Source organism: Fistularia commersonii, chromosome 14 (assembly GCF_037954325.1).
Source record: "Fistularia commersonii isolate RoL2024-O1a breed Wild chromosome 14, RoL_Fcom_v1.0, whole genome shotgun sequence".
Lineage (NCBI taxonomy): Eukaryota > Metazoa > Chordata > Actinopteri > Syngnathiformes > Fistulariidae > Fistularia > Fistularia commersonii.
The window spans coordinates 16,480,673-16,508,199 of record NC_141297.1 but is presented as its reverse complement, the minus strand read 5'-3'; the positions used below and the strand labels follow the sequence as shown (position 1 = coordinate 16,508,199).

Below are 27,527 nucleotides of genomic sequence, written 5' to 3'. Positions count from 1 at the left end.
CCTGCTTAATTATATATTTGTTTTTTAGTTTGTGGGAAATGTATTCAACCAGTCAACAAGTAGCCTAATGAAAATTCCTACATTCTACAGAATGTGGGTCAAAATGACCCACAACTAGTGGGAAATGACCTCAAATTAAGTTAAATCAAAGAACTGCTCTTCACTGTTGATTAAAAAAGAAAACATTTTTTCACTTGCTGGATTTCCGGATTCTGTCATTTTGACCTGAGATGTGTTGGGATTAAATACAGATTTCAAATACATCCTTGTGCCTCATTAAAATGAACACTGACAACAAATGATTTCCTATTGCTTTAAGTTTGTGTGTGTTAAAAGAACATCAGGAAGGGATGAGGGGAAAATAGGGGGAAAAAATCAACTAAAAGGAGGGATGTGCTAAATGGACAAAAGGTGACATCAAATTAAATGAACGAGGGGGAAAGAAAAAGGGGGAACGGAAATGGGTAAAAAGGAAAAGAGAAAATAGACATAAAAAAGTTAATCAGCATAACAGGTTGAACGCTTATAATTCCACAGCTGTGGCTTTGACCCCAAAGTGGAGCTGACACATTATTACACACATCCAATGGGAGCTTGACAACAGGAGGACGTGGCTATAAGCTGTCAGTCACTGGTACTGTGGTGGCAAATGAACCTAAATTAAAAATTCATCTAACTGAAACATATAAGAGAAAGAGAAGAAAAAATTATTACAGTGAATGACATCACCTGACAATGTTTTCATTGTTCTATTTATTTAAGGGGAGCTTGATTTCTGCCTCCATTTTACTAATCAGATTAAGTGATCTTTGCTAAACACACTGAAAACACAGAGATGACGCATAAACAGCATACAATTATAATTACAACAACCGAGAGACTATAAAACATGAAATATAGATACATAGATTAAAGCTGTACATAATATGAAAACTGAATGGCAAACAAATCAATTCCTCAGGATTTTATGAGAAGTAGTATAAATGTTTCCTGTCTTGAATGAAAAAAGCTAATAGTTGAGGCAGCTTCTTCAAAAGACCAAGGAAAGAAAAGTGAGATGTTTCCTATTTGAATTCGTAATACGTTTCTTGTGACTTTGTCTGTCCCCGTCACTGGTTTATTGTGGCAAGGTTTCCCGCCCATTTACTCTGTTTTCCATCCAATCAGCTCTGTGCTCTGATAGTGCTGACTGTTCTGTATTGTTGGATTTGCTAAGCTTTTAAAATTGATTCTGTGAAGTCACACCTTTGACCTCTTGCAGCCATACACACAAACACATACACACACATGCATACGCCTACACACACATCATCATCATCATCACCATCACCACTACCACTACTACCGTCATATGTCAAGCTTTGGGAGGTTAATGTAAAATTGGGCGTGGATCCAATACAATAAACTTTTCACAGACAACAGACTTTTTAATTCCTCTTCCCTCAGCTGCAGGGAATCTTCAAATCTTTGTAGTTACAGTTAACAGCTAAGACAATTTATATTTCATTGTATTTCTTATTCTTCCTCCTTTCTACTATTATCTATTACTGTTATGTTTTTACTTGAAACTCCGGCACAACAATTTCCTTCGGGATAAATAAAGTTGTTCTCATCTCATCTCTCATCTCATAAAAGAACCAAAATAACCAGCATAAAGAAATAACATTCAGAATTGGATACAAAATGAGTTTAAAATCAAAAAGGAACCACTTTAATAAATGAGCAAAAACCTTCTCTTTGCCCTGAAATGCTGCAGAGGCCCTGATCACTGTCCATGGTCCTGAAAACTAAAAGTCAAGCTGTAGAAGAAAGCTATGTCTTTACACACTTGCAGACACAAAACAACACCTGGCGAGCCGCGTGGATGACTGTCACATCCTGGTGCAGCCAGTGAGCACAGATGTATTTATAGATGAATCAGATTATATTAATAGATATCCTCTGCACTGCAAGGGAGATGGACCACACATACACACATACACACACACACACACATATAAACCTTGATGAAAAGCATTGTCACTGATTTTATCTTTACCCGTCTTATCTTTGACTGTTCTTCTGTCGCAGTCTCGTTGAAAAACACTTAACACGCTTCTAAAGTCGACAAACATGTATCTGTTTCACTTTCCCCACTAATGTAATCATCTTGGAATAACAGCCGGGCACTCCAGACATTGTGACTTTATTTATTTATTTATTAACATTTATTTATATACTATATCAATATTGAATTAGGTTAATACTTTAAACATACTCCCTGATTTATAAAATATTATCATTTAATATTTAATAAAGCCCCATTTTAAATGACCCCAGTGTCAGTGTAGTTTTTCTCCATGTTTACAGCTGATTTAATGAGCTTCCAGCTGACACTTCATTTGTTCTGGTAAATACATGCCTTTCAAAATAAAAGCATGAGAAATTCTATGCACTTAAATATGAAATGTACTTGATAATCCAAGACCTACCCCAAATGGCCCTGTCCAGTTCTGAATATTACATTTTCTTGTAAAATCAAACATCTGTTTCATGTTTCATACTTGAAAATGATGTAAGGTAATAATGACATTTTTAAAAGATAGTTTTCTTTACATAGCGAATAAAGTCAAAGGTTCATAGAACCAAAGAGGTAATTTGGTCCCCTTCATATGTCTACAAGTGACATAATCATGGGGGGGATGGATCATAGCCAGTCTTCAGCCCCAAAAAGGCATTCTTGCTGATTTTTTTAAGCATTTGGGCATCAGGGGTGGGCAGCGCGATCGCTGCTGATATCCTCTTCTTGAGTTCAAAATGGTTATCTCTTCCTGTTTGCAGTAAGGAAAATCTTGACAGTGTTTGATGGCTTTGTCTGTCTGCCAGACCCTCCATCTTACTGTTTACATGGATAATGAATCATGCTGGCTGCTCTCACCGACCCGATCCGACCCAGCACACACACACACGCATGCACACACAAAGCAGTTGACTGTGCATTAGCCACAGAGTGTTCAGAAGGGCTTGCTTATTGTCTAAAAAGGTCTGAAGCTGAAGGCTGTTGAGCTTTTATCAGTTCAAGGGCACTCAGTTGCTGGACAGCAGACTTGATACAACATTAACAAGGCAAACTGTTGTTTCAGAATAAACACACACATACACACACACACGGGCGTGGTCCTGTGCATGACCTTCTGACTTCCCCTCGAGTACCCCAGTAAAGACTGAAGTGATGTGTAAGCAGATCTGAGGTGGGAGACCAATGACGTGTGATACAAAGATAACCACCCCTCTTCACCTGCCACCTCCCGCTTTCCTCACCCGCTGTCACCCTTTCCCTCCCTCCCTTAAATCCCTTCCTAACTTCTCCTTCCCTTATGATGGTTAATTCATGGAGTCTGGCTGAACATGCGCTGTCTACATTATTTATGTAACATTAGGAAGAGGAGGAGGGCCTGAGGATGGAGAGGGAGACAAGGAATGAAGGAATGTGGGAGACAGAGGGAAAGGAGGGGCAGACCGTGGGCATCATGGAGGAAATGAAGAGAACATCCAGATTTCCCCGGCAGCCACATGAGGAGGGAAAATGTTTGAAATGAGGGAGAGTGACAGTTGAGGAGGAAGAGGAACCCCGTGTGACATGTGACGCCATATCTCCTGTCCCGTGAAGGGAGGCAGGAAGGGGAAATCAAACATGTCAGAATTAATCATATGACTCATTTCTCTTGACCACAAACATACTCCATACTGGCAAAACGATTTTTTTAAACCTTTTGTGATTTTTGGTCCATAGTGTCTCCTGGCTGTATGGGGGGAAAACGGCTATGTCTTTGAACACAATAAAAAGAAATTGTGCATTTGAATGGGGACAACGGATTTATTTAGTTGCATCCCAGAGATGCCACACATTAGTAAAACATAAACATTCTAAGCTATTTCCAAGAGAATAGTGAAAATTGGCTAGAAATAAACAGAAAAATCAAAAAGTTAACCTGAAATCAACCTGTAAAAAAATGCACCAATGTAATAGAACACCAGCAATAATTTACTTAAGAAATCAACAAGAAATTATCTTAAATTTAAAAAAAACACAAGAAACACAAGAAAAATTATATTGATGATTCAAAAAAAGGTCAGTGATGAGTTTCTTCACCCTTACAGCACCCTGACAGCATGTAACTTGTGTCAATCCTCTACTTGCAAAAAACAATACATTACAATCTCCATGAATCCACTTTTTTTTTTCCAATAACAGTGGATGAGTATCAAAATATGAAAATATTGTAATCATTAAAATGAGTAAAAGTTGTGTCCACAAAGTTGAGTATGGGGGAACTCAAAATACCAAAAGTCCTTGTATGGGGTTGAAGATTCTTTAAGGATGAAATTACACTGACATAAAAGGACTTCCACATTTTAAGGACAGCGTTTGTTTGATGGATGTGACGCAGGGAAGCAGTATAGAAGGTGTTTACTTTTCTCACTATTTCCTTGTATTATGGTGTTATATCCACTCAAACATTCTCCCCTCTCACAAAACAAGAGCGTCATGTCCTAAAAAATTCTCCTCCGACTTCATGTTCACTCTCAACTCATGCTGACTGGACCGCAGGGTTGGGGCCAGCTCTCAGCAGACTGGGCTTCATCTCTGGGCAGACACATTTTGTGCAAATGCAAATTCACAGATGGGTTCTTTGTCTGTAGGGGTTCTTTGTCCAAAGGGCCGAGAATGTCAACCTTATTTATTTTACAACAACAACAAAACAATTTGTTAGTTCATCCCTCACTACTTTCACTCCCCTGTTCTGTCAGTTGCATTTAAGCCAGGAGCCCATTACATCCTCTTGAGACTGAAATCTTTTTAAATAAGTGACATTATTAAGACAGCTATAATAGGCTTTCACTTTGTCTTGACTTTGGCGCCCCCTCCCCCCCGGGCCAAAAGCAGCAGTGTTTACCACAAAGACTTGCCGGAGGGCTTTCACTTGTTTTGGAAGCAAGGGAAAGGACACAAGATGCTCAGTTTGCAGGATGCAGAGCGATGAAGTTGCTATCATCCTGCTACAAAACTCACTTATTCCTATCTCAAAGGTCAGACTTCAGCCAAGTAACAAGCAAAGACTGAGGACAGACTTTTAGATGTCATTTCTGTTCATCTAGCCAAAGTTGACATTTAACTCCTTGATCTTCTTTTAACCAACATAAAACCATTTATTGCTGCCGCGTTACAGTTTTTATTCTTCCAATAATATGATAGTGCAAACAAGAAACTTTCAAAATATACCACCAATACAAACTTGTTCTCAAACACATTTCAATAAAGGTTTAAAACAGTTTTTTTACTCAAAAGCATCAGTTGCAATCTTTTTCTAGAATTGCACTAAAATGGTTGTTGTGTATTTCTGGTAATTATAAACATTCAAGTCAGTTAGATAATCACAGATCATATATGAGATGACACCACAGTAAAAAAAATAAACTGCACTTTAATGGAAAATATAATTTTACTATTGTTGCTTTTCTCTAATAAAACCTGTCTTAGACATCTCTTGACTAACTTACTGTAAGAAACATTACCAAATTGCAGGGATTCTGGGTAAAAACCTTGGGGAAATTGTATATTGAGAGGGTTCCATGAGATCCCAAACCCACAGTGGATCACACTTTAGGGATACAGCATGACGTAACAGCTGAATTTCTTATAATATTTGTCTTGTCTGATTTAATCAGGAAAGTATTTGGGAGTTGGTCGGGAGTATGTTTTCCGAAGTGGCACATTCAGTTGAACAGCTGCCTACATATTCGTGCGGGTGTCGAGAAGTGGCATTGCGTTTAAGAACCGTGTCTGATGAAGAGGCTGCATCTCCAGCTGTAGAATGCTAAGCTAACCACACTTAACAGCTGTGCCTGTTTATCTTTCGGGCATCCCTGGCTTTCCCTGGCTTTTAAACAAAATATTATTTAGACAGAGTCTTCATATTTTGTACAAATTATTTGAAAAATGCTCATCTCATCAGTTTACCTCAATGTCAGGATGACTTGAAACTGTCGACCGGATCTAAATTCCTTGCATGTGAAAACATTTAGTCAATAAAGCAGATTGTGTTGCAGCAGATAGCAGCGGCGTCTTTGAGAACATTGCTTTCATGTAACCAAGCACTACTGTACCCACAATCCTCAATATCTATGACAAATCTTTGACTGGACGAGCCCGATTTCAGCTGGTGCTTGCTTTTACTGAACATCATTAAAATGTACCATTTATTTGCTCAACTTGTAAAATACTTCATGAGCTGCTGTAAATTTAAGAAATCAAAGATTTTCCATTGTTCAACAATTGGTAACCTATTGTACTGTTTATTTACATTTTGAAAACAATCTGTTTAGTAAAGTATTTCTTTATTGAATGTTTTTTTGTGGTACTTGTTGAAAATAAAAATATAGCAGGATGAGTCAAACAAAAATGAGATTAAAGATAAAAAAGGGCGTGAAGGGCAGAGAGGGATGTAAAACTGAGTGCACTACTGCCACACACATTTGACACATTTCTTAAAAAGCTTTGATTATCGTTCAAAGAGATATGGTAACTACAGATATACGTGAGCTTCAACATGAAGAGGCTGCTCGGACACATGGTGCACCTATCAAGAACTGTTGAGAAAACACAGAGGTAAAATTCCCAAAGTTTTCAGTTTTCAATGTGTGCAGCCTTTTCGAGGGATGTTTTCCAGTAAGTCTTCGCGACAATTTCAAAGCCAAGCCAGCTGGCAGATGGTTTAACAGACTGGAATGAAACAAACCACTGTTGAACTTGTATAATCTTGTCAAGGCAACCAGACTTGATTTTGATGATATTTTGCTTCTCATCCTTAGCGGTTTCTTCAGTTTTTTCAAATGAGACTTAGTTTCTTCAAAAATCTGAACAAGTCTAACTGCTACTACATGATCATACTACAAGTAACATGACCCGGATGGCAGAGCCTTCACAATTGAGATACTTCTATTTCAATCAACATTTTTAATCAAGTAATTTGTCTAATGACATAAAACTTTATTTGAGTAGAATACAAAAATCCTTTTTTGGATGCAGATGAAACTTAATATGAGATAATAAAACAATTTTCCAGAAGAATCTTTATGCAAGACTAATCTGGGTATAGCCAAACAGACCTTCCACTTTAAGGAGAGCTGTGACAGGTATATAACAAAAATAGTAAAGAATTTTATGAGGCAACACTGGACATTCCAGAAAGTTTTGCTTGGTCTCACTGTGTTCATGATTATTTTGGAGCATCAAAGCTAGAAAGTGTTTTAAGGAAAGAATGTCTCCCCCTAATGAGCAAAAGTGTTATTACAGTACATTTGCCACTTCTCCAAATAAAATGACTGTAGGAACACAGTCTCACAGTCTCTTCCACTCGTAAACAGGCGTGTCCTTCAGATACACTTGGCCTCTAGGTCGTACAGTTGGAGAAGGTCCGAGATCACGGCATCAATGTCTTCTTTGGATGCATCCTCACACAGCACCTTAACAAAGACACACCATGCGCACAGTTTAGCGTCACGCCTGGCCTCAATAAGCACACCATTGCAGACGACCTACATTTTTCGTCGCCTTGAGAACAGAAGCAGAAAAAACATTAGTATTACGATAAAGTGACTCAAAATGCTGCAACAAGGTGCCTGCTCAATAAAAATGTATGACAATAAGAGTCTAACCATTGTCCAATTAATGCCAGCCTTCTGTTCGGATGACTGACTAGTGCAGGTAACAGAGGTGGAACTGTCACTTTGCTAACAGCACAAAGTCTGGTAAACCAGTACAGACAGGATTGTATCTCTAACGCGGTCAAACAGTCATGTGCATCTGTGCGAATCCCGCAAGGCGCTGTGAGAGTGCATTGCAACATGGCAGCACCTTCTGCATCCCTGAGCTTTTCTCATGGCTGTCAACTGGTCTCTCTACTTGTTTACATTGAAAATAAACAAAAAATAAAAATTAAAATTGTCAGAGGCATTGGCTGATGTATGAAAGTAGATGTGTGTAGAAACAAGTAGCAACAAAGTACAAAGACCCGAAGTGAAAGTGTACTACAAGGAACCCATTGCAGAGACTAGTCTTTGAGCAGTGAAGAAAAGGGTAATTATAACCATTAATTGAATACTGCTATTCTCTCATTTTAATATTGAAAACTGAGACACACAATCATAGGTTGTAGATCCAGATATGGTAAAGTGCTTCTTAGTTGTTTTTTTAAGTAGTCTTTCTTTGTTAATGTTTAAAAATAACTTTTTTTTTTTACTTTTTTTTTTTTTAGTTTTTTCATGAAAAAAATACTAAAACTGCTAGAAAAATTTACCACGCTAGACATAAAAAATGTTGAAAATGTTTTTGAAAGAAATTGTTTGGAGATATAACTGGAATTACCAGGAAACCAGAAAGGAATTTTCAGGATATTATGTATTCAAGGCAAAAACTTGCAAAGGTACAAGAAAATTTTCTCAAAGAAACAACTTTGAGAATATAATCAATACGAACTGGCAATCATGACTGATGCAGTTTTGCTGACGTGTAAGACGGGTGGTTGTATTTACTCCCTGTGTTTTTGTGCTACATGAATAAGTCTGTGTCCAGGAGACTGGCAAATCTCACTCTAAACGAACTTCAACCCAAAAATGAAAACTAACCCTTCTCCTAATTCTTGCACTTTTCAAGTATTGTTATCAACAGCTAAGATCCCTGACAAACTAAAACAAAACTGAGGAAACATTACAGATGGAAGTTGTCTTAAATCCCTTCTGGCAGACTTATACTAACTTTACTTAATGTTTGCTTATATTACGTTACATGTTCCTATATTTGGTGATAGTGAAATTCTACATTAAAACATTATTAAACTGATCCTAAGGTCAAAGTGTGCAGTAATAAAAACTGATGTTCATAGCTAATTTCAATATGCTGAAACCTCTCTGTTGGGATAGACCAGATAAGTGTCTTGTCCAGTGCCACTACCAACTCTTGATTTGTGCATGTTCACTCTGCCCTCTTGGAGTGTACTACAGGCGACACATACCTGCCACCACTCTCTCTCTCCAATGGGTAACTCCACTGCATAGCTGTTCAGAGCCAAGTATAACATCGCAATGGCAATGTGTTGGGGTGTGTGGCGGATGCACATGTCACCATGGTAACAGTCTCTAAGCAAGGCCCAGGAAGTCTCAGCGACAGGGGATCGAGACCAGGCATGGCGGTTGACGAGTGACCTGACTGACAGCAGATAGTGGAGCAGATACTGCAAGGCGCATACACACACACACACACACACACACACACAAAAGGCACGCATGAAAAACTTTCAAAATAAAGGCTTCTGACACACAGGGAGCAAAAAGGATGCATTTTTACGACGTGAATAAAAAATCTTTAAACAACCCAAACTCTGCCAGCCCCCCCCCTCCCCCCACACACACACACACACACACACGATGTAACAAAGACAGACAAGGACACCAAACAGTGACTGGTCATTGTGCACACAGACACAAACTCGCACATTCACAGTTACAAAATCAGACAAGGAGACTAAATTGCAAGAACAGGAAAACACTGGCAAAAAAACAACTGCATCTATCCATAGCCGAAAGGTTAATGTAAAAAAATGCAAACAATTAACTGAAAACCATAAAATTAAAAAAATTAAAAACAGAATGAAACAGAAATGAAACAGAATTTCTTTTTAAATCTATAGAAAATTACAAGAACATTATTAGTGGATTATCAAAATAGTTTGTCAGAAATCACTTGAAATTATTTAGAATTAAGACACTTCAAAATTAGCTGAAGCAAAAGTTAAATTAAAACTAAAAGTCATCTAGCAGTTACCAATAGAAATGACTTGCAGATTACATTTAAGGACCAAATATCTGTGCAGCTACCTTGTGAGGGTGTTGAAATGAGACGTGGAAGTTCAGCTGTCGGAGGATGAGGAGCTCACACTGGACCACACTGTCCCTCAGGTCCCAGAAGTCCTTGTCACACTCGAGAGGGGGGCTGCCACTGTTGAAGTACCTGCAAGGGAGAGACCGCTCAGAACCATGAGACACACTCGATAACAAGTCATGGCTAAACACTTAAATCAGTCACACAAGTTCCACTGACGGCTGCCAAGAGGAAAGCAACAGTCCCCTTCAAACATGTCAAGATTATTTTCCATTTTTGAATCACAAAGATAATCACAATTATTCAGGTATTTTAAAATAAAAAACTACAATAATTATCTAAATTTGTTAAAAGGGGACAGAAAGTAAAGACAGACATTTTGCAAAATACGATCAATAGGTTAACAAAGAAAAGTACTTAAGTAGGAAATTATCAAACAATCTATGAATTAGGAAAACACATCAAATAATCTGTAAGAAATTACCTAAAAATCAAACAAATCGTAAAATCATTACAAGTCAATGACAAGGACATTTGAAAAAACATAAGGAGCAATATTATTTTTTTCCACTTCATCATCAGTCCTCAAAAGAGTGTGGAATTGGTTGGCCTTTGGTTGCAGCAACGGCTGACACAAGAGGGTTTCACCTGTGGCTAACATTGATGATGTCACGAGTCCGCAGGTGCTGCTCCTCAACTTTGCCAGCCAGGTACACGCAGCTCATTGCCACCAGGTAGGGCTCGTACTCTCTCACACTGACACGCTGGAAGAAGTTGTGGTACAAGACGCAGGCTGTGGCCACCGGTACAGAGCGCATTCCCAGCTTCACGCCTAAGCAGGAGGTCACACAGCTTTTGAACCAGTAACAATCTCCTTAGTTTCACAGCAACATATTCTTCCTCAGTTTTACATATATTAAGCTGGGCCATTGGGTTTGAGGATTTCACAAAAGTACTGATCATGAACACTAAGTGCAATTCAAATCTTGATCCATGAGTTAACCTTAGTTGCCAGCTGCTTAATAATTTCACTGACTTAATAGAGAAAATTGGCTTTTTTTAAGGAGAAAAGTGCTTTGTATTTGCAGAAGTACCAAAGTACCAGAATAATGTATGACATTGTGTCTGTGAAGGTTATCAGTCGTCCAGATCATGGCCTATCGTTGTCAGATCTTGTCATGGCAATATGGTATATAACCAGTTACTAAGTTGTATCACAGAAACTCACAACAGTTGATTTGAACTGAGGAGGCCTCTATGTCAACAGGTATTAACAATGGCTGGAGGACATTCACACACCCACAACAGTGTGACCAGACTTTGAAGAGAAAAAAGACAAAAAAAGTCAATTTAAACTACTCATTATTTTGCAAAGAAGGCGGAATTATGTGTTTTCTGTGTTGTCTATCTGCAATTTTTTTCCAAACCTGGTATGTCATTTCTAATAATTATATAATTACATGTTCCTCCCAGAAAATGATCAAGGGAAGATTATGTTTTGCCGACAACCAGTCGCTTTTGAAATCGACAAGGACGTACCTAATTAAATGTAATTGGTTTTTTTTGCCAAAAACTGAGCTTCTTGGCCATTCGATGCCTACTGATCTCCCATGCTTTCACATTTCCTCTGTCCACGCCGGGCTTTACCTGTCTCCATGATGAAGCGACAGACGCGAAAGTGGACTTTGACATCCCTAGCAGGGCCTGACTCTGTAGCCCCGTCAGAGTCTCTCCTGGCGGTCCGACCCGGCTGCCCATCGCGGGGGGCAGATGGGCGAGAAGACCCCTCCATGGACCACGAGTCGGAGCAGCTGGCTGCACATTAACTTTGTAAATACACCGGGCTGCTTTATATTTGGCCCGGTGTAACTCGACTCACCGTTTTCCAGTTCGTATCATAAGAAAACAAAACGATACGAAAATGTATACATGACTCAACTATCGCACAAACAAACGAGCATCACCACTGTCTCACTCACAGTAAGCTAGCATTCGTGACGCTTGTGGCTACCGGAAATAAACAGTACAACTTCCGGTTAAAATTATTGGGGGGGGGCGACCCGTCATCAAAATCGGGCTGATTTATGCCAAAGCATTTGCTCGTTTAAACATAAAGCTTTGCAAGAATAAACACTTTTTTGGATTGAGTCAGCCGCACTGTAGTAGTATTTGCGGTATTCTTGCAACGTAAAAGCCCCAGGACGCGGTGAATCGAGTACATTAATAGCCATACTTTAAGTTTTCGATTTATCACTCATAGTTTGTTGTATCAAAAATAGTTTGTTCAGTTTTTCGACCACAAATACGATCATTTGGACGGCTGCTTTGTAAGACTGTGAAAAACCATGTGAGCTCGTTGCTGTGCAACGTGTAAACACACCGAGAGGTGGCTGACAGTCGGGGGAGACATGTCGTCCAGTTACTCGGCGAACCAGGTAAATATTCGCAATATATGAGTGAATGATTCGTCACTTGGACAATCTGACAACATGGATAAACCTCGGTTTCCTCAGTTTGACGACGCGTTCAAGTCACAGAGGCTGCAGAACTGGGGTGTGACATCACGCTTCAAAGAGGCAGGTCACTTCTATCAGCATTTCTGTCCGGCCCCATTAAACCTGCTGAATTTCAACTTGTCCGGTGACTATAACCGTCGCATTGTCATCTGTAAACACGATGAGTGACATGACATCTGCACACTGTGCGTTTTGGTTTGTCTTTGGATGTATGCGTACGCGCACGTCTACGTGTGCTTGTGTGTGTGCAGAGACCAACTGCTCGGAAGGGTCACACCATCTGCATTGCCAACGACAGGGGACATTTGCTCCCTAGAGTGAAGGTGAGGACGCATTATTATGCTATATCCATTTAAATGTAATTTAATGTCTCTGACTTTAGCGCAAGCACATATCAGCAAATAGAGCGACCTCTGACCTAGTGGGCCACCCAAACCACCTGAGCCCTCCATATTATCTCTCCAAATCAGACTGGAGACTTTTATTTTTTGGTGCATTTTTCACTTTCCGTGAGTCACGGATGTTATTGTTGATGCTTGTTTTCTGTGTGATTTGGGGGTCGCTGGGAATGATGTGGGTGTGGTATAGGGTGATATGAATTCTGTTTTTTTTTAACCTGGAATTGAGCAGTAACAGTTTGTTACCAGTATGTTGCAGGCTCGTGTGGCGTGGCTGTGGCCAACAACAGCTACTGCTCATTAAAGTGTCATTTTACCGTCACCTGGGTGTTTCCTTTACTAAAACGCTACAATATATTTACGTATATATGTATATATATGTATATATATATATTGTTATTCCTGGTTATTAGGTGAGAAAGGATATGGAGGTAGTTGGTATGAGAGAGGAGGACACAGAGAATAGGGTTAGATAGAGAAGGTTGATTTGCTGTGATGACCCCTGAAGGGAAAAGCCGAAAGGAAAAGAAGTTCTTCCTGATTACTCTTTAAGCTCTGTAGCTTCTTTGAAATGTTGAGTGTTTTATTTTTGTTTTTTACTTTTCCTTTCACTTCAGTCAGAACTGAACTTGTTTTCCCCATTTTTCTGATATTTCCCTCAACCAGGTGAATTTGGCAAGCTCAAACTTGAATTGTGGAGGAATATTCAAATTTGTTTAAAGACTCTACGGCGGAGCCTCGTTTATTGGTCCAATGATTTCACAAATACTGAACCATTGTTCAGGGCAGACCCAAAACAGTGTGTTGCCAATAGCCACACGCAGGAATTAAATATCAGATGTTTTCCTAAATACAAGATAGGCTCTGATCAAATGGCCAGGATGGTTTGTTAAACTATGACCCTCCCCACATAAAAAGACAAATCTTTGAATCTTTTGCTGTGAAGATAAAGTGTTTGCCAAGTGTCTGATGTCATGCACATTCTCTATGATTTGTTGATAGGTAAAGTATTCCGTCTATGATTTATGTGCAATGTGCTGCTATTTAATCCCGATTGGTCGGAAATGTATGTTCTCGTCGCTACAGACATTTTTAATACATTACTTATTTGAAATCAGCAGAGGGAGATTTCTTTGAGAGTATATTAATTGCTAAAATTTAGTAATTTATTGCTTACATGTAAATTACCAAGTATTTGACAATACAAGGCAATTTGCCCAATTTAATTAAGGAAAGTACCCTTTTCTTGTTTCAACAACATCCTCTGTAAGGGAGAAAAGGGATCGGTCACTGCATACCTAGGGTACACAGGGGTATACCTAGGGGTATAGGGTTCTTATATTGTAACCCTTTCCCACTTCTGTGTGTGTGTGTGTCAGAGAGGCACAGCATGGTCAACCTTTCAAGGTACCTGGGACATGCCGGCTCGGATCCCTTCCCACGCCATCAACCCTACAGGACGGTCGAAGGAGGGTCTGGAAAGACTCCAGGCTTGGGGCTTCGACCCACTGCACACTGGCACATGCCGGCCACAGAGGGGCAGCAGAAACCTAGATGTGCAGCAGGAGGTGAGGCGGATTCTTGGCCCTTGAATTCTCATTTTATCTTCCGAAGAAGTAGAACGCTGTTAAATCTGGTGTTTGAAAGAATGCAAATCAAGACACACTTCAGTTGTATTTGTCCAATGTCAAAGTAATAAGTATATCAGCCGAAAAGCACCCAGGATGTGATCAAAATGACCCAAAAGTAAGTATGAAGGGAAAAAATATATATGGATCCCCTATGATATAAACATTAAATCTATTGGTCCTATTCCTATAAATGAAAAAAATGAAAAAGCAAGAATGTTAGCAAAGAGTGACAACAAAAGGACACTAAACTGTTTTGGAGTTTTTTAATCACTGAATATGGAAAGAAATGTCAAAAGGAAATCAACCAGACATGACTCTCACAAAAGCTTTTTGAGTGAAAAATGTTCACTTTTAATTGAGGAAGTCACAGTGTCACAGTGTATGTATTCAGGTCTGCTTTCATTTCTTTATGAGCATGTCACGCATAGTCACTGGACTCATCACTTGTTGTATGAAACCTACTGTATGTATCCCTTGCACTGTTAAGGTGATTGTGTTAGTAGAATACCATATTTGGTTGTTTCCGACTGTGCATGCCCTGCTGTTTCTTGTCCTTGACCATTCTGAGCTTGACATGAGGTGTCTGCACTTTATCTATATATAGAACCTCTAAATGTGCTTCACTGGCCCTCTCCCAAAAACTCACATGTACATCCTGGTGCCACTATTTGTGTATACTTGCCAAGTTGGGAAAGACCATACTGTGTCCCACTACTTTGGGTTTGTCCTTCAGAAGTTTCACGGACCCCATTCCACCTTTAATTCACACTTTTATTCAAGCGTGTGTTCGTTGTTCTTCTGGTCAACCTGAATCACCTGTAGCATCTTTTTTATAATTGGCATTACTATAAAGGAAGTGATAACTACAGAGGATGTTGTAACTACAGAGGGATAAAGTTGATGAACCGTACAATTAAGGTATAGGAAAGAGTATTTGAAACTAGACTAGAGAACAGAAGTGAGTTTTTGTGAGAAGTAGTCTGATTTCATGACAGAAAAAAAAAAAAAGAGTACAACAGATGCAGTAGTTACTTTGAGAATGTTGATAGAGAAGTACAGAGAAGGCCAGAGGGAGCCGCATTGTGCCTCTGTAGATCTAGAAAAAGCGTACAGCAGAGTGCTGAGAGAGGAACTTCGGCACTGTATAAGGAGGTCAGGAATGGCAGGCAAGTATGTTAGGGTGCTACAGGACACATATATGAGCACGGTGGCAGTGCTGAGGTGTTCTGAAAGTGTGAAAGAAGAGTTCAAAGTGGAGGCACCACTACATCAGGGATCAGCTCTGGGTCCCCTTCCTTTTGTGCTATGTTGAAGAATAGGCAGGCAGATGAGCTTAGACAAGAATCTGTATGGACTATGATGTTTGCAGATGACATTGAAATCTGCAGTGAGAGCAGGGAACAGGTGGAGGGAAATCCCGAGGTATGCTCTGGAAAGGAGATGAATGAAAGGTGTGCAAGACAGTGGTGAGACCAGCAATGTTGTCTGATTTAGAGGCAGTGGCATAGAGGAAAAGAAAGGGGGTAGAGCTTTAGATAGCAAGATTAAACTGTTGGGAGTCACTCTCTTTGGGAGTGGCGACAATGAATAGGATCAGAAGGACAATTCATTTTATGCTTTGGAGATAGTCAGAGAGCCAGACTGAGATGGTATGGACATGTACAGAGGAGGAATAGTGAATATATTTATAGAAGGATGCTGAGTTTGGAACTGCCTGGCAGGAGGCCTAGAGGAAGACCAGGGAGATTTATGGATGGAACGAAAGAGGAAATGAAGTTAGTGGGTATGAGAGAAGAGGATGCAGAGGATAGAGCTAGATGGAGACAGATGATTCCCTGAGGAAACCCTTGAGGGAAGCAGCCAAAAGAAGTGAATTTCTTAATTGAAAGAACTGTATCAATATGTGCACTTGGCACCAACACACCTTATGCCACAGTTCCTTGATCAACCTTGTGGTCATATCGTTGGAATTGCGGCCGCATGTCCTGGGCACTTTGTTGAAGAGAGGGTGATCCCCACCTGGTGGGGGGCTGGCTCAGATAGTGGGGAGGATGCCGGTCAGACCTGGCAAACCCAAACGTAGTGTAAGGGTCTGCTGAGAACATCTAGCAGAGTCCCCTGTCAGAAAAAGTTTAAACTGCCTTCTCCGGCAGAACGTCAACCACGTGCCGACAGGGGGACATTGAGTCTGAATGGACCATGTTCCGTGCTTCCATTTCCGAGGCTTGCAGAATGGAGCTGCGGCCGTAAGGCAGTGGGCGCCTGTTGGGGCGGCAACCCTCGAACATGCGGGTGGACTCCAGCAGTGAGGGATGCTGCCAAACTGAAGGAGGAGCCCTAATGGGCCTCTCTGGCCTGTGGGGACTGTTCGGTCCCCTGTATGATTGTGTCGGAGCTTTGTCTGCATTGCCAGTTGTAGGTTGGCCTCCGCCAGGGCTGTCCTTTGTCACCAATTCTGTTCTTAACTTTTATGGACAGAATTTTTAGGCGTAGCCAGGGCGTCAAGGGGATCCAGATTGGTGGCCACAGGATCGAGTCTGCTTTTTACAAATTATGTGGTTCTGTTGGCTTCATCAGGCCATGAGCTCCAGCTCTCACTGGAACGGTGTATGAGTGTGAAGCGGCCGTGTTGAGGATCAGCACCTCCAAATCCGAGACCATGGTGTTCAACCGGAAACGGGTGGAGTGCCCACTCCGGGTCAGGGAAGAGGTTCTGCCCCAAGTGGAGGAGTTAGAGTATCTCGGGGTCTTGTTCACAAGTGATAGGAGGATGGAGCGGGAGATCGACAGGCGGATCGGTGCAGCATCTGCAGCGATGTGGACTCTGTACCGGTCTGTCATGGTGAAGAGGGAGCTGAGCCAAAAGGGGGAACTCTCAATTTACCAGTCGATCTACGTTCCCACTCACACCTATGGAAATGAGCTGTGGGTAGTGACCGAAAGAACAGGATCGCGGATACAAGCGGCTGAAATGATTTTCCTCTGCAGGGTGGCTGAACTTTCCCTTAGAGATAGGGTTATTGATCATCCAAGGGGAGCTCTGGAGTAGTTTCACTGCTCCTCCTTATGAAGAGGAGTCAGATGAGGTGCCTTGGATATCTGGTCAGAATGTCTCCTTGATGCCTCCCAGGGGAGGTATTCTGGGCCTGTCCATCTGGGAGGAGACCACAGGGAAGACCCAGGGCAGTTGGAGAGACTATGTCTCCGGGTTGGTCTGGGAATACTTTGGGGTCCCCCCAGAGGAGCTGGACTATGTGGTGGGGGAGAAGGAGGTCTTGGCCTCACTGCTCTGGCTGCTGTCCCTGCGACCAAACTCAGAATAAGTGGGGGATGATGGATGAAGAACTGACTATCAAATGAGTGATCATAATGATTACAGAATAATCTGTAATTCAATTTTACATTTTAAATATTCTTGATCATTGTGGCATTGATGTATTTCAGTAAAACTATTTGAAAAACAACTATATTTAAACTGCTTTAAAGAAAGTCAGATTTCAATTTCGCAGTTCAAAGAAACAGGGTAGTCATAGCCGGATGATTATAAAATATTTAATACATAAAGCTTGCAGTGGGCGCCTTTAAAAAGTATTCATGTGCAATCAGATATAAAACTGATTTCCTATATTGACAGCATTTTCTGGAAGGTTGACTTTAAACTCAATTTAAAATCAGTAAATAAAAAATTGAAAGATTCTTTCATTTGACCACAAAAATCAGTAACATGAGCAACAGTACCTGGAGTGATGCAAACAAAAGTGACAAACATATGTTCTTGAATCTGCCCTTTTTAACCACTGTGATCTTCTGCCATTGAAGTGCAAAATTTGACAAAGGCTTAAGTGGTTAGTTCATGGAAGAACACTTGTCTAATAAGATAGTGACCGTCTCTCTTCCCAGACTGAGGACCTGTTGCAGGATGAAACCCCAACACATGCAGTGTCTCCCGAGCCCCCTGCCTCTGCAGACCAGAGAACCGCTATCCTGAGCCAGGCGTCTTTCAGCTTTCCGCCTGCTGGGGATGACCAAGCTGCTCGGGATCCTACCACAGGAACCAGCTCAAATTCCAGTGCTTGCCTCGCCGGCCCAGTCCATCCAGCTACTTCATCCTTTTCCAAGACCAGAGATAAATCACCTCTCTTAAATTAGACAGCGAGGAGCAATAAAACGCTTCACCATAAGTCGTCAAATGTTCATCAGGACGATTGAGAAAAATGTCAGTGTTAATGAGTGTTTTTCATTATTTAATATCATGGAAGTTTTAAAAATCATAGGTTTCGAGTATAACAAGCATTTGTCTCCAGCCTTGTGTGTTATAAGAATCATTTCATAAACTCTTGTCGAAATCCTGTAATGAAGAATTCAACATAAGCTGGATGACTGTGAACCTCCACAGACATTTCATAAATTCCTTTTTTCGTTCTTAATCTTGAGATACTTCACTGGAGACTTTTTAATCTATTTAATTTCTGAGAGATATTTGAAATATAACTTGCTGACAATTAACTCCTGCAATGACCAGGATTTGAAAACAAGTATCACAGAATGAAGAGACACTGAGGAAAAAAAGAATCAGTAAAAAATAACTACGCGACTTGTAAAGAATTGGGTTTTTAAAAAGGAGCATTATGATGCAAACAATAAAGCTATGTATCAGACTGAAAATAAAATCCACAATTGAATAACACAGAGTTTCCATGAACTGTATTGATAAATCAATATTATTATTAAAGCCCAGAATCCCAAATATAGTTGGTATCTAAGGCCTTTATGAACAGTCCAAGGTACTGGACCCTTTGTACGCTTAGGAAAACTCCCATCTGGAAAAAGCCCCTTTTCATACAGGGGGTGAAGGAAAATATCTTATGAAAGAGAAGAAAGGAAGAATGTCTCTCTAATAATGGACAAATGTCCAACAGATGCTGTGTGCGGGTTGTTAATCTCACATTTTACAAACCGTGACAATGCCCTGATACTTGTGACCGAATGCAAGGGGAAAAAAAACTACATCAGGTGGTATCTCAAGCGTCAGCCCATAATGGCTCCTCTTCACCTTGAAGAGACAACTTTGGAGGCTGGTAAGAGGACAGGTGTATAGCCCGATTTCATGATAAAGAGCAAAGCAGATATTTGTTTCAGGTCACTTTAGTAATGCTATTAATTGTGTATTTTTTGATTGAAAATAAGAACTAAGATGAAAACAAACTCCAAATATTACAAATCATCATTTCAAAACAAGAGCTTTCTGTTTCACGCCCCAGCTGAATACATGTTCGTGGCTTAAATTTGGTGAAACCCTGTAGACAGCCAAACACACTGAGTCAAAAACGTTGACGTTTGTAGAAATGCAAAAGCATGAAATATGCAAGCAGCTTTAGTACACAATTGACTTGATGGTTCCTATAAATGGTGAAGGAGTGGTGTTAAGCTTCCTGTCAGAAGATTAAAAAAGAAATGAGTTCTTAAACAGCATCAACCGGATTGTGAGGAACAAGTTAGCACAAAAACATTCTGATTCAGTAACATAGGCAGCAGACAATGTAAACAGAGACAGACTTGATTTTAGCTACTTCAGTTTACATTTGCCCTCAGGGGGATACCAGTAAATATGACTTATTTCCTTACTAGATAATTGCTCTCGCTTACTATTGGGATTCATAAAGTCTTCGAATTAACAAAATGTAAAAACCTATAAAGTGTAAAACATAGACAGCTTATATCAAAAAATACTAATAATATAGGGACATGTAGTTTATGGACATACAACTTCCCTAATATAGCACTGAATATTACCGTAAAAAATCCCATTCTTTGCAGGCTATGTCGGGAAATAGGAAATTAAGTATTCGTTAACATTAATAGGTTATTTTAGTTGAGAATATTAAGATGTGTAACAACACTGACAGGGTGTGTGTGTGTGTGTGATTGCCTAAATCACTTGATTAAGCAACACTGACACACCTGGCCTGCTTGGAATATTATTCAAAACAAGAACCCAGATTTAAATTTTTTTCATTTATGATTTCCTGTCTAAATAAGGAAGAGTAAGATCTGCCTTGTAGCCATGAAAACAAGATCAATGCACTGATGCCAATTCTCAATGACTTGTGATATGGTTGCAAAATGGTCCGCCTAGTTTGATCATAGATACATTGTCAGAAAGAAAAAAAAAAACAAAACTGCATTTGGCTGAGACCTGAAGCAGACCTTACTCAACACACAGTGTCATGCAACACATTATATATCTATGGAGGAAACACAGGAATCGAATTGTTCGAACAGAAACAGAAGAGACTTAACAGGATTCGGTGAGCCGCCGCCTCTTTCACACCTTATCACTCTGAAATTAAAAAATAAATAAAATTTGGAAAAGGAAAAACTAAAATAAATGAATAAAAAACAATTAAAAAAAGACACCAAGCATCTGAACTTGGGCCGCCATTTTAAACAAATGAAAACATGACTTGTCATTATCAAATCTCTTCACTGTACTGGAGAAACTGCATCACGTTACAGAGCTTGGTAGGTGTGTCCTGCACAGCTTAATTATCAAGGCACAAGAGTCAAATTTTGTCAAGGAGATTAGATATGTGAATTATTGCTCACCCCCTAGCCACTGGTGAGTGTGGTGCTTCACCTGGCTTGGTTTTGACCCTGATTCTCTTTATAATCACCCAGTCCTTCTGCCCCTCGGTCACCTGTATCCTAAGACACGAAGAGGCCGAGCCAAACTTTAAGTCCACCCCTTGGACCTGGAACATCCCATTCTCCAAATTTCCTAGTAGCTGGAAGTCCTGGCAGCTTGTCTCCTCATTTTCAAGGAGGACCACGTTGCAGCCAATTTCCACCGAGGCTGACTCCAGCAGGTCTTTTCCCCCTGACCCTGTTTCCACAAACAACGATGTCACCACAGCAGGCTCTGTGAACACCACAGTTAGATAGTTTCCCTTCTCAGGGGAGCGACCCCAGAAGAAGCCCTCACCGTCACCCCAGGCCAGTTTAGGGATATTCTTCTGGTAGGTAGGTATGTCTGAGTAAACCTTAGCTGGAGGGTTGGAGTACATTTCCTCCTCAAAGTCCTTGTCTTTCAGTTTGTTGTAGTTCCCTTGGAATGAAGAGAAGGTTCCCATGTGCTGGAACAGAGAGGGTTTGAAGTGTATCGGCTCCTTCTGAGTCAGCAGCACCCGAAAGTGAGACATCAGCCAGTCACAGGGCATTTCCTGGTAAAATAAGAAAAGGAAGCGTGCCAGAATAGGTAGGTCAGCTGATTTGTACAGTTTTCCGATGTAACCGAGGGCAGAGAACTCCAGCATGGCCCAGGTCTTCTTCTTTCCATCCTGTTCCTCGACATGTCTCTTAATGGTGGTGAGGAAGTTCTTTGCTGAGGAGATGTCATCTTCCAGCTGCAAGTAGTAGCGGGCCAAACCAGCACTATAGTACATCAGGAAGGAGTAGTCCAGGTTCTGTTTGGAGCGGAACGTAACTCTGTCTGCAGGGTCGTTGAAGTTCCTTTTGAGACCTGAGGGTGAGCCAGAGAGGGTTTTAAGCTAGGAATCAAACCATCAGCTGAATCATGAAGAAAAATCTTATCAAAGGGAAAAATTAAAGAGATTAAGTAGAATCATATCACCGCTAATGGACACAAAAATTCTGTTAGAACAAGCTTGTTCTTTTTACTAAAATCAACTCAAAATGTTGGCAAAAATACTGATTCTCTAATTTTATGACAACCAGCAAAATAGCCCAATTCCTAAAAAAGGAATCTAAAAATTGGATCTCCTGACTGAAAATGGGACAAAATGTTCTCAAGTTCTCTGAAAATTAGCGAATTTACCACATAGTTTGAATTGACCTACAAGGAAAATCGTTCAATATTACCAATGATCATACTGGCATGTATCAGCCCTGCAATAACCGTATGAAAACTCTTTCATTCCAGCTGATGGGTAATGGGTAATTTTTACCATGGGTAATTTTTGATTTTCTCTGTAAAAATTGGTGTGGTTGTGGCTCAGTTGGTAGAGTGGGTGCCCCTCAAACTGGACAGTTGATGGTTTGATTCTTGCCTCCTTGGGTAAGAAACTGAATCTACAGTTGTTCCCAATGGTCTGGTGTGTGGCTGTAACTACTTTGAAACTACAAGGTGATATAAATAAAATAAAAGCACTCTAAGTAGAGACCATGCACAATATAAAAAAAAGGGGGGGCGGGGGGGGGGGGGGGGGGGGGGAATGGGTACTTTGGCAGTATAGGAAAACAAAGGTCCAAGACCGTGTAGGGTTCTTCGGCACTCTGAAGATTAATTCTCAGAAGGAAGGGTGGGGGCTGCTTTTGGACCAACAAGTGTCAAGATAAATATAGTAATCTTTATTTATAGCCTCTTCCAGACATGCACTGTGTTCTTCACACAGGGCATCAGCTCCATAACAAAAAGAACACAAAATAATTTAATCATAAACAGCCATTTAGAGGCCAATAACACTGAGGGCAAGCCAATAAAATTCAAGCAAATACAGTAAAACCAGCTAATAACAAATAAAACAGGAGGAGTGAAAATGAAAGCGTCAAAAAAATCTATTTGTCAACTCTGTTACAAAAGTATTTTAACTAGAGATTTGAAAGGATTTGTTGATTTTACTGAATGTGAAAATCAGCTGCAGTTTCGGATATATGTACAGTGCCTCAGGTGACGAACCAGCTGGCCGATCATATACAGTACGCAACCTGGACAAATCATAAAATATACAGGCTTTCAGTCAAAAGACGAGTATTGTGTTCATTTTCAGTTGTTCTTGTTTGAGCACTGAAAAGATCATTCAAGCTGGACTTTTACAAATGGGCCAACTGCCTCAGTACTTTTGATGCAGTTCTTCTCAAATTTCTCAAGAGCACCGCATTTGTTTTCATTTGAGGACAATTCTGCATTCGCCAGTAATCAGTTTCTACACAGAGTAAAGACAGAAAATTATGTTGTTTTTGTTTCAGACTTCATCCAAATAAACAGGCATGCCACGTGTGGCCTGATCTCTCCAAACATCCTCCAAGGAAACCTGAAGATACTGAGGGCTGTTTTGAATAGACGTTGGATGGTACAGCAAGAAATTATGGATGGCAGAGTTCAATAAACGAATGCACTTTTCTTTTGAAATACTGGACCGATTTCATTTTCTTCCATCACAGAAGTATGCCAAAGGAATACAAAGAGACCATTTCCACCGAAAGGAACGTGAAAATATCAGTCAATATGTTAAATCGGTTGTATAAAAGCTGAGAGAAGAGGATCCTGTGCAGAACTAAAATCATCCAGGTTGCGAAACAATGATCATCAGCCTCAGGGTTTGAGATCAAGCCCCTGTGAATGAAAGATCTTAAATGAGCAGACAAACAATCAGTGTGGTTTGACCATCTAGCATCTTCCAAACCGTAGTGGCTTGGGTTTTATTCAGCTGGTTGTGTAAGAGGTCGAACAGCACCTGTAATGGGCGGGTACCACTCCTCGGGAACATGGAGCACCACCAACTGGCCCTGCCGCAGCTCCACAGAGAAGGCAGATCTGATGTCCCTAACTGCTGCTGTCCTCCAGCTGGCATCAAAGTCTGCAAGCAGCACAACCACCACCATGGAGGAACGCTCCTGAGGGGATGACTGGGAGAAGATAGACTGCAGGGTAGAGATCAGATAGCTGCCCTTCTTCCGCTTCACAGAGGATATACCGATGCAAAGATACTCTGTAAGGCATCATAGAGGTTGGGTAAAATCTTTATATCATAGTCAATGAAATGACATCCAATAAGGGCCATAGTATGCGAATAAATTAAGAGGAAAGTGAAAAAACACAGTCCGAGACTGGTGGCATGAAGAGAAAATAAAAAATAAATGAATAAAAACGCTAAAACTATGAGGGTACGATCCAAAACAACAAGACAAAATAATCATCTAAACAAGAATCTGTTGATGCATGCATGTCACCTAAAATTGCTTCCAAAATACCACAAGTAAACTGACATTAGCTTAAATTCTTTTTTAAGATAAATAAACAGTTGAATTCCCAAAAGTAAACTGAGGAATGCTCAGCACCATATTTGGGTAAAAAAAAAGGAAAATGTCATTGTAAAAATGGTTTGTTAAAAACTCATTCTTGCAACGTTTCAGGAAATCGGGTAACTCTCTTGGAGCAGTTACTTCTGAATTTATCTCTCAAATTGTTGTGCTGTTGTGTTAAGGAGTAATATATTTGTGTCTGATTTTGTCTGATATTGAAATTTAGGGTCATTTTCAGCCTAAATGTCAGGTATTTACTTGCTCAGAATATATATATATGAAGGCCATAAACCATATCCCAGATCTTTGTGCTCAAAGACAATCATCACAACATTTCTGCCTGTTGACTCAAACTCACTTTCAGCAGACTGAGATCCTGCCAGCAGCTGATAGGAGAGGTTGAGTGGCAGAAGCCCCCCGCGCTCCACCCATGACTCCTGCTGCACAAGCCTCTCTGCCTGCCAGTTAGAGTCATTCTGATTTGGCTCTCGGAACTTTGTTGTGTCACCCTGCGAAACAAATACGTCGAAATGAAGTGTGTATGTAAAGAAATGCCTGAACAGTGTTTTTCCCAACAAGTTCAAACAAGTACAGCGTAACATTTTTTAAGGAAGATCATGCAGGCAGGTCCAGCTGCCCTGATAAGACCGATCAGTGAGCAGCACAACCAGGATTACTGAGAGGGGTAGGTTTGACATGATGGGGCAGCATCAGTCCCCATCTCAGTTTTCTCAAAAACACTGATGTAGAGATATGAAGGGTCTGGATAGTTTGAATGGTTGGAAAACATGACTGATTTTTTTCAAAATGTGTGTGTACACGCTGAGTTACTCACAGTGATGAGGCCTCGGTGGCTAGTTAGGTACAAACCCCCAGCCACAAGCAGAAGAGCGAATATAGCAATCTTCTTCTTTAAATGACGTCGCATTTCCTGTGATTGACAAGGGATACAGCATCATTACATTGATGAACGAGACAATTAACAAGTTCAGTTTGTCATATTACAATGACCGCCTTTGGTTATATTCAGCATCACTTGATCCAAATCTGCTTGTCCATTTCTGTGTGTGACATAATGCCTAAAATGTGGATTAATCCAGGCGCCCACACTTCCTGAGCATGGCTTAGGTGTTGACATTATGAAATCATGAACCTAATTCAGCTTATGAAAAACAGCAGGTTTGTGTGGGTCAACCAGAGGAGTAATTATTACTGCTGTGGAAGTTGAACAGCTGCCTGTGTTGCCTGTGCATGACCCACATATGGAGTATCTGAAGGAGGAATGAGGAGTAAACAATGTAGCCATGATACACTCAATACCCTTCATTGTCGGTAAATGCTCTCTGGCTGACCAGTGGGCATAAACTCAGCAAATGCAGCCATGTGGTCGAACCTTGTTCTCTCAGGCCCACTCCCATGCCAAACTCAGAGGTGGGTTGTGACAATGAAAAACTGGGAACCTCAATACGAAACAAATGTTAATTGTCTTGAAAAGGGGAAAGTGGTGCCAGGTTCAAACCGGTTTTATATTTAGCCGGGGATGGGCATGGGGACCGGCACACACACACTCCGAGCAGTTTAAAACTCACAAACTGTTTGCTTTAACTCCTCCACATCACACCTCACGGTTGGAGTCCAGCCCTCTCCCCATTCACAAATTTGAATCTGGTTTTATAGCGTTTAAACGGCCTTTTTCTAATGTAGTCAACGCCACTGATCGGACTCCTAAATAATGAAAATAACCCAAAGCTTTGAGATAAATCGCTGAGGGAAAGTATTTACACATGTACAAAAAGCATTTAAAGGATGGACATGCAAGAAGAAAAAAAAAAGAAGCATGTGTAACATATCTTTCTTTTCTTACATGTGAGGCACGCATGTCTGGCACTTTCATTAATTCATGCCAGACTATCGAATTTGGCAACCAGAAGGATACCTTAGAAATAAAGATACCTTACCGATTTGCATTGCACACGGGTCCCTGTGAGGGACATCGCCTAAAAATCGTATACTGTAAATGAAAAAGTCGGATGTTATCGGATGACATATTTTAACCGTGCATATCTCGGATTTAAACATTCAGACTCGTCCGTTTCGGTGAGTAAATCAACAAATAAATAAAACAAACAACTGACAGCAGGTTTTTTTTTTGGTGTCCGAAAAGTCCGTCAAACAAACGGTGGTTTTCTTCTTCTGACAGCATCAGGTATCGCGTCGGAGGCCGGGATGGTGCACGGTAAAGGGGCGGCTGACTTCCCAGCAAGTCCAGGCTGACACGCAGCGGTTCCTGGATACTTTTCTCCGGACAAGCGGTCCAGAACGGACCGGAACCCGTGGTTGTTATTGCGCGTGTTTTACATCCGTTACCTTGCGTTCGAATTGAAAGGACGGCGTCGTTTGTTTCTTTGAATAACACGGAAAGTAGTGATGACTTTCACTCACCTCTGTCGGCGGGCCGTTACCGGCTCGGGCAGTCTCCGATGCCCGCGCGCAGGCGGAAGCAGACTTAGTCAAAATGTCACGCGCGCCGCGGTAGCGCGAGCTCAGTCATCGGGAGTCCGGGTCTCGCGCCACAAACCATCCTGACGCGTACACGTGCGCGTGAGAGCGCGTACGCTCCACCGCACATTCATTACGTTGCAAGACATCGATAGTAAAAAGGGTAGAGCGGCAGCCGTGGGCGCCAGTTCTCTGGAAGCAAACCTTCCCGGTTTATTCCCGGCTCCTCCATGCTTGCCTAAGTGCTGTTGAGCAAGACACTGCTCCCCCTTGGCGCTGATGGACGGCACCCGTCTGCTCGTGGTTCATCCACGATGGGTTAAATGCAGAGAACCAATTTCCCCACGACTTATTACCGAAGGAAAAGCTATTTATCAATGCTCAGTCTTCTAACACTTGCATGAGGCACACCTACAAACATTCCCGGGGTCCAACTTGTTTGTGTAACTCCTCGTTCTCTATCCCTGGTCGTTTTCAGTCCTGGAGGTTCTCAGATGAGGTGAAACGTCTTCAGGAGAAGTAA

At 40.9% G+C, this 27,527-nt stretch overlaps 3 protein-coding genes across 6 annotated transcripts; 1 reads left to right on the top strand and 2 right to left on the bottom strand.

The window, feature by feature from the left end:
- Window positions 1-6,982: 6,982 nt before the first annotated feature.
- Window positions 6,983-11,920, bottom strand: ccnq (cyclin Q). Its single transcript, XM_086159904.1, has 5 exons — window positions 11,567-11,920; window positions 10,568-10,751; window positions 9,916-10,048; window positions 9,054-9,272; window positions 6,983-7,506 (listed from the first exon to the last, which is right to left on the bottom strand). Exons 1-5 carry the CDS (start codon window positions 11,709-11,711, stop codon window positions 7,417-7,419), a joined length of 771 nt encoding a protein of 256 aa, XP_086016030.1. The 5' UTR covers window positions 11,712-11,920; the 3' UTR covers window positions 6,983-7,416.
- Window positions 11,921-11,962: 42 nt separating this feature from the next.
- On the top strand, window positions 11,963-18,613 carry cfap126 (cilia and flagella associated protein 126). 2 transcript variants are annotated; one of them, XR_015107139.1, is made up of 5 exons: window positions 11,963-12,354; window positions 12,433-12,559; window positions 12,687-12,758; window positions 14,213-14,401; window positions 18,365-18,499. XR_015107139.1 is itself a non-coding variant. In XM_086159903.1 (5 exons), the coding sequence occupies exons 1-5, from the start codon at window positions 12,328-12,330 to the stop codon at window positions 18,611-18,613; spliced, it is 600 nt and encodes a 199-aa protein (XP_086016029.1). In that variant the 5' UTR covers window positions 11,963-12,327. The 2 variants fall into 2 exon arrangements, 1 of the variants encoding a protein (XP_086016029.1); XM_086159903.1 differs by having other exon boundaries at window positions 12,433-12,495; window positions 18,365-18,613.
- Window positions 18,003-27,015, bottom strand: LOC147227417 (alpha-1,3-mannosyl-glycoprotein 4-beta-N-acetylglucosaminyltransferase C). Of its 3 annotated transcripts, XM_086159900.1 has the most exons (5): window positions 26,948-27,015; window positions 25,341-25,436; window positions 24,864-25,014; window positions 23,938-24,192; window positions 18,003-21,983 (listed from the first exon to the last, which is right to left on the bottom strand). In XM_086159900.1, the coding sequence occupies exons 2-5, from the start codon at window positions 25,431-25,433 to the stop codon at window positions 21,067-21,069; spliced, it is 1,416 nt and encodes a 471-aa protein (XP_086016026.1). In that variant the 5' UTR covers window positions 25,434-25,436; window positions 26,948-27,015; the 3' UTR covers window positions 18,003-21,066. The 3 variants fall into 3 exon arrangements, with proteins under 3 accessions (XP_086016026.1, XP_086016027.1, XP_086016028.1); XM_086159901.1 differs by lacking the exon at window positions 26,948-27,015 and having other exon boundaries at window positions 23,938-24,124; window positions 25,341-25,441; XM_086159902.1 differs by lacking the exon at window positions 26,948-27,015 and having other exon boundaries at window positions 23,938-24,109; window positions 25,341-25,441.
- Between the last annotated feature and the right edge of the window lie 512 nt (window positions 27,016-27,527).

What these genes read in the sequence shown, in the direction of transcription:
- ccnq (XM_086159904.1), bottom strand. Translation starts at nt 11,711, where the DNA reads ATGGAGGGGTCTTCTCGCCCATCTGCCCCCCGCGATGGGCAGCCGGGT. An exon ending in ATCATCAATGTTAGCCACAG is followed by an intron (nt 10,049 to 10,567) that starts GTGAAACCCTCT and finishes TCTCCCTTGCAG; the next exon opens with GTACTTCAACAGTGGCAGCC. An exon ending in GAGAGAGAGAGTGGTGGCAG is followed by an intron (nt 7,507 to 9,053) that starts GTATGTGTCGCC and finishes GTCTTTGTTAAG; the next exon opens with GTGCTGTGTGAGGATGCATC.
- cfap126 (XM_086159903.1), top strand. Translation starts at nt 12,328, where the DNA reads ATGTCGTCCAGTTACTCGGCGAACCAG. An exon ending in CCAGTTACTCGGCGAACCAG is followed by an intron (nt 12,355 to 12,432) that starts GTAAATATTCGC and finishes CGGTTTCCTCAG; the next exon opens with TTTGACGACGCGTTCAAGTC. An exon ending in ACCTAGATGTGCAGCAGGAG is followed by an intron (nt 14,402 to 18,364) that starts GTGAGGCGGATT and finishes CTCTCTTCCCAG; the next exon opens with ACTGAGGACCTGTTGCAGGA.
- LOC147227417 (XM_086159900.1), bottom strand. Translation starts at nt 25,433, where the DNA reads ATGCGACGTCATTTAAAGAAGAAGATTGCTATATTCGCTCTTCTGCTT. An exon ending in GCCACCGAGGCCTCATCACT is followed by an intron (nt 25,015 to 25,340) that starts GTGAGTAACTCA and finishes TTTGTTTCGCAG; the next exon opens with GGTGACACAACAAAGTTCCG. An exon ending in AGGATCTCAGTCTGCTGAAA is followed by an intron (nt 24,193 to 24,863) that starts GTGAGTTTGAGT and finishes GATGCCTTACAG; the next exon opens with AGTATCTTTGCATCGGTATA.